The following is a 5,609-nucleotide window of genomic DNA, read 5'->3' on the forward strand; positions in this document are numbered from 1 at the left end:
AGCTTAGACCCAGATCCATGATGAACACTTAACATCATGTGACCTTTGTCAGTTTTTCAGTTCAAATTAAGGACATCTGTTAAGGCAGATTGATTCTGTTGCTTCTGAGCATGTAGCATACAAATGTTTGCATACTCATGTTACTTGTTCGTTTGGTTTTGATATGATGTCCTTTCCACATAGTCTGAGTTGCAGTATTTCAAGTTTTGTTCTCATTATGGAAGACTTGAGTTGCAGTCATAACACTGTCTGCTTAATTTTCACAAAGTATTTTTCCGAAGAAACATGTTGTCAGTATCGGTAATGAATGTGACAGCCATATTACAACGTTACAAGAGAGCTGCTCTGTGCCAATTACGGCCATATGCTGTCTGCTGCAGTCATCAATTCACTACGTCATTCTAGGGCTTGCAGTTTATGTTGGTATATAACTTCCCTTAGGAGTGATACTGCCTTTACAGGTTTGCTTTTCTCACTTTAAACAGAAAGTTAATGTCTTGTCTACAGGAGCATGCCACAATATGCGCATATAAGCTTTCTCCCATGTTTGGATCTAAATAACTTGGTCATTGTTTCACATTTTTAAGACACAGCTGATGAAGAGATAAAAATAATTTGACTGTTCTTAATTTAGCAGCACAGATTTTTTTTCTCTAAAGTTCATAAATTTCAGAAAATGCAACGAGCGCTCTTCTACCTCAAACTTCTTAATATCTAGAAATTTCAATATTCTGAACTTTAAATAACTGTAGGCTAATTAAATCCTTTTTTATTAATCATTCTTGATATTGCTAGGTTACATAGCGAAACAGTTAATGTTTATCACCTTCCATTAAAACTCAACACTGGCCCAAAGGAAACTATTCCAATAGTTTTAATAAAAAATGGCATGTACAGACATAGATATGCATGTACAGGTTAAGTTTGAGATAGTCCAATGTTTCGATATAGCATCTGAGTGTTAGTTTGTGATTAATTTGGTCTTTTTTTCTTAACAGTACATGAGGGGTCTCCCAGCTTCAGATGGAGAAACAATTTATAAGTTCTGCAAGATTGCTCAAGAATATTTTTAATCTGCACAGTTGCTGCATGAAAAAATATAATGATGAGCTCAGACGATATGTGGAATAAAAACTAATTCTTCTTTCTTTTTTTTTTTTTTTTAAGTGGTAACATGATTTTAAAGCAATGTTACAGTCGGTTAACTAATGTTTTTCATATTCTACTTTATGGGAATTTTAAAAATAACCTGATAGGTACTGAGTTAATAAAATGGAATGACTGCGAAGAAATGAATGTTACCTCTGTTATAAAATACCCAGCTTTATCATCAGTGGCAGAAGACAAATAGCAAGGTCTTATAAACTTAATATTACAATATTATAAAGCAATATTATAAACTGAATAAATCAGATCTATAAAAAATCTCTAGTAAAAAGGCTAGAAAAGGTGTTATTCTAAGCCTGTTTTCATTTGCTTGTACTTTTCAAAAAGTGATTTTCTAGTAAGTTATCTGTACATTTTAAAAACCAAGTTATTTTTGTTAACAGATATAAATACTGGGGTTTATATTCCTTTTCTAATTTAGCTGCCAGTGTGCATTTTTGCTGGTTGCTCACTGCAATAGGTTTTAATGAATGCTGAAAGTAATTCCAGATTTCTCTGTTTTCTGGTGGAAACACCATTTCTATGGAATTCATCCAAAGGATTCCTTAATTTTAACTAATCAATGTCAAAAAATGCACAGAGTTAGAGCAGACTCTTAAATTCCTTATCTTATAAGATTCTGCAAGAATGTGATTAAAAAGCTGTATAAATTGAGATATGTAATACACACCACATGAACTTAAGTTTGTCTATCACTTTGTAACTAACAAGCTTCAAGTTTTGTTGTTAAATCCATTTAAACTACAAATATTTTAACTAAAGGTTGTATTTGATTGTAAGATACTGTCTAGTGTATAAGTACAATGTTTGAAGATTAATTTAAACTGCAAGTTCAGTTCTCTGAAGCTTAAACTTTCAGAATAGTGTCTAAATATTTGCATTACTTTGTGTATTCAGTGTGTGAAGTTTTTATTATTTATGGACTTCTTTTAATGCTGGCTCAACCTTAAAAAAAAAAAAAAAATCAGATATGAGATGTTTGAAAGTACCAAAGACAAATATATGTCCTTGAAAATCCTTGAAAACCTTTCACCATTCAATCCTGCACCGTCATTTGTGAAACATGCATATGTTTGGGTATTTAAGGCATGTCTTAATAATTATTTTATGAAGTTGATGGCATCTGTTCTGATCAGCGGAGCCAAATCCAATACAAAAATACTCGCAATCCAAAACTGAAACCATATTCTGAAGTAGTAACCAGACCCCTGAAGAGGGGAAACAATAACTTTCTGCTCCACAAAATGATGCTTTTGGCAAACTTCATTGATCTGGTTTTTGGCCACGTCATTCCTCTTGCTCACTTTTAACTTTCTGTGCCGTGCCATTTTGGGGTCTTTTCCAGGTCTCCTAGTTTTTCTTCCTTTTTATATTTTCTGTTTACTTGCATTTTTCCATTTCAGCCACTTTTTTTTTTTTCCCCTCCTCCCACAAACCATATTTTTTTCAATTCCTTTTGGATTGTTTCTCTCTTCATAATTACTCAGAAGCCTTCACGTGGACTTCTTGCCATTAATAATAATTGTTTTCCTGTAGCTACTTCATGAATTTATAGTTACCTTTTCCATTGTTAGGAATAAAAAGGTAATTATCGCTGTTTTCTTTTTTAAAAATGTCATTCACATGCTGTGAATGATGTCATTTTGCTTCAGGAAAACAGAAGGATCGGAGAAATGAGACAATTTTCTGTCATGAGGTCTGAGAACCTAAGCCAGCAGGAAACTGGTATGAAGAGGTGATGTCTCGCTAACTTTCTGAGCTAAAGAAGAAAACTACTGGCAGGCAAAATGTCACTGAACCATTTTCATGTTTTACTACACTTCATTTTTAAATACACAGGAATAGCTTTAGAATTCAGTTAAAGCATCGTTGGGACTTGCAGGCAGCGAGGAAAGTGAGAGGATACAAATGGGAGAATTCCACATCTGCTGCTGTGCTGCAGCAAATGCCTGACATTCTCAAAAAATGAGGGAAATTGCAGTTTAACCAGACTTGTCATTAATGGTCGGGTATGGTGTCTCTGCAATATTAAAAGGAGAGATTGCACTGTTACTAAGATGTATATACAATAAAGGATACTTATATCAGCTATGACATGTTGTAAAAGTCTTAAGACTCCTTGTTGACTGTAAGTGAGAAGGAGTGTTTGTTTATTTAAAAATAGAATGGTAATGTAAGCTATATGCCACGTACGTATAAAAATTGGGATTGGCCTGTTTACAACCCTTGTATCGAATACATTTGTCTGTGTGGAATGCATTAAAAGTTAAGAATAAAAACGGGAGAAGGGGCAATTTCTGTCCCATCAAACTAGCAGGGCAAATGTCGTTTAATGCATTAACTTTCTAAACAGCTGGGGACAGAAGCTGGAAGAAGCACAAATTGCGTTTCCAGCCTTCCTGTCCCGTGAGGCAGCATCATTTATTAGGTTTAAGACCCAGGAAAGAAGTTTGATGGTAGTTATAACCTTTTTGGGGGGTTTCCGTTCTGTTTCTTGCTAACCTGCTTGTTTACATTTCATTTAAAATGTCGTTCTTGGATATATCTTTAAGGATGTTTGATGACAAGTGAATTCAGGAAAGGTTCCCAAATGGGAAGGGCATTGTTCTGTTTCTGTCTGTTACTGCGGGTGCAGTAATACGCTTGCTACCACATCCTCCACAGTCTCGCCACCTGAAACGGTGTGTTGGGTTTGCACAGCAAGGTTTTGGTAGCGGGGGGCCACAGGGGTGGCTTCTGCGAGAAGATGCCAGAAGCTTACCCCATTTCAGACTGTCGGGAACTTCCTTCCTAAATGATGTGATCGTTTTGAGGCCTAGTATTTCAAAATACGGGCATCTGGAAAGAAACCTGCAAACATAGACCAGCAACCCGTTGGCAAGAAGCAGACTGAGGGCTGACAGTCTCGGGTGTTTCAGATCATCCCACATTGCCGAAAGAGCCTAAGAAACATCATGTGGCAGAAGAGGTAACTCCAATAAAAGGAAGGCGTGGAAACCGTTCAGGTGAGGTTGCCTTGTTTTCCATTTCAGTATAGCCGTTCACACCGTATCATCAGGACAGACACAAAACCAAGCTGAAACCGAGGAGCTCTGTGCCTGTATGAGAGGACTTCCAGCCAGACACCCGAGGAACTTGCCGATTATAGCTTGAGAAAAGGATGTCTTGCCCCAGTTAAGTCCCACTTGTTATGTTCTGTGGAGATGAGATGACTTGATTTCCTTTAAGGCTGAGGTAAGAAATAGATGCAAGGCTACATTGCAAAAAGGATTCTAATTTTTATCCCAACCCATGGTACTTCACGGGTGCAGTATGTTACATCCATGACTACATGGTATGCAATCGGGGATATACTTTCCCATCGTTACTGTTGAAATAATGTTGTTGTTTACTTTAGAGTTACAAAATACTGGTGTGGCCAGGGGATGAAGAGATTTCTAAGATATAAAACACCTTGGGACTGAAATAAGAATGCTTGTTCTGTTTAAACTTTTCTATTTAAAAAAATAATCTCCAACTGTGAAGGGAAAAATTTCTGTAGCTTTTTCTGTATTTTTAAGTACCCCAGATCATCTCCAGATACCAAGTATCCCTGTCTCCTGATTTAATAAATCCATACAAAACCTCTGAGCATCTTCACAGCTGATGGTGTTTCACAGTTGAAAAACCCAGTCATACACTAATCAGTCTGCTCCATGAGTCACTCACCACTCCACACAGTAGGAAGAAACGGACCTATTAAAAACAGTTCATCCAATGTATTTGGTGCACACTCTCCATTCTGGCAAGGCAAAGCCGTACCGAATAGTTGCATCTTAGCCCCTTACCCTGTACTCGTTAGCTGCTGGCAGCAAAAGGCATTCTGACAACGCTGAACTTCAGCCACAAATTACTCCTTTTCTTGATCTTTCTTCTCCATGTATCCATTGGGAGTATCTGTCAGCCAGAAGCTTTAATAAATAACAGTAGCATGAATTTTAGGGGGTTTGAAGGACAGCTCAATGCGGGCTGGATGTTTTTTGCATCAGTGTTGATTTCTCAGATCTCTTCATTCACCTGTTTTAACCTGGTACTCACAGCCTTCGGTGATTGGGTTGATTTTTGATCCACATCTAGCCTCCCTTTCAATGTCTCTTCCTTCTGTGCTTCCCTTCTGCTTTCATGTCCTTGGATTCCTTGCTACTGTGAACTTGGACAACGTGTGTTATTTCTGGCTATACGCTATAATGGCAGCAGACGGGATGGGATGGTCGGAGCCTGCCGCCAGCACAGTGAAAGCTGTACCTTGCAGCTGCGCCTCAGCCGCAACCGTAACGAACCCAGTGAGCGCGGCTGCCTAATCGCGTCCTCCGGGTGCCCAGCTTCCAGTCGGCGGGGGTCCGACAACAAAACTTAGCCGGAGCCCGAGGGGGAGGGCAAAGAAATCACAGGTGAACCTGGAT

General features: G+C 38.0%; 2 protein-coding genes across 2 annotated transcripts in view; both read left to right on the forward strand.

The window, feature by feature from the left end:
• LACTB2 (lactamase, beta 2) overlaps positions 1-3,267 on the forward strand; it is a 25,009-nt gene extending 21,742 nt beyond the window's left edge. The window contains exon 8 of the mRNA XM_009335075.1: positions 999-3,267. Coding sequence (XP_009333350.1) covers positions 999-1,042 — 44 coding nt within the window. The 3' untranslated portion in view covers positions 1,043-3,267. The remainder of the gene's footprint in view (positions 1-998) is intronic.
• Positions 3,268-5,513: 2,246 nt separating this feature from the next.
• TRAM1 (translocation associated membrane protein 1) overlaps positions 5,514-5,609 on the forward strand; it is a gene marked incomplete at its 5' end in the record, with an annotated part of 17,244 nt that continues 17,148 nt past the window's right edge. The window contains one exon of the mRNA XM_009335076.1: positions 5,514-5,597. Coding sequence (XP_009333351.1) covers positions 5,514-5,597 — 84 coding nt within the window. The remainder of the gene's footprint in view (positions 5,598-5,609) is intronic.

Source organism: Pygoscelis adeliae, unplaced genomic scaffold (genome assembly GCF_000699105.1).
Source record: "Pygoscelis adeliae isolate BGI_AS28 unplaced genomic scaffold, ASM69910v1 Scaffold101, whole genome shotgun sequence".
Classification (NCBI taxonomy): Eukaryota; Metazoa; Chordata; class Aves; order Sphenisciformes; family Spheniscidae; genus Pygoscelis; species Pygoscelis adeliae.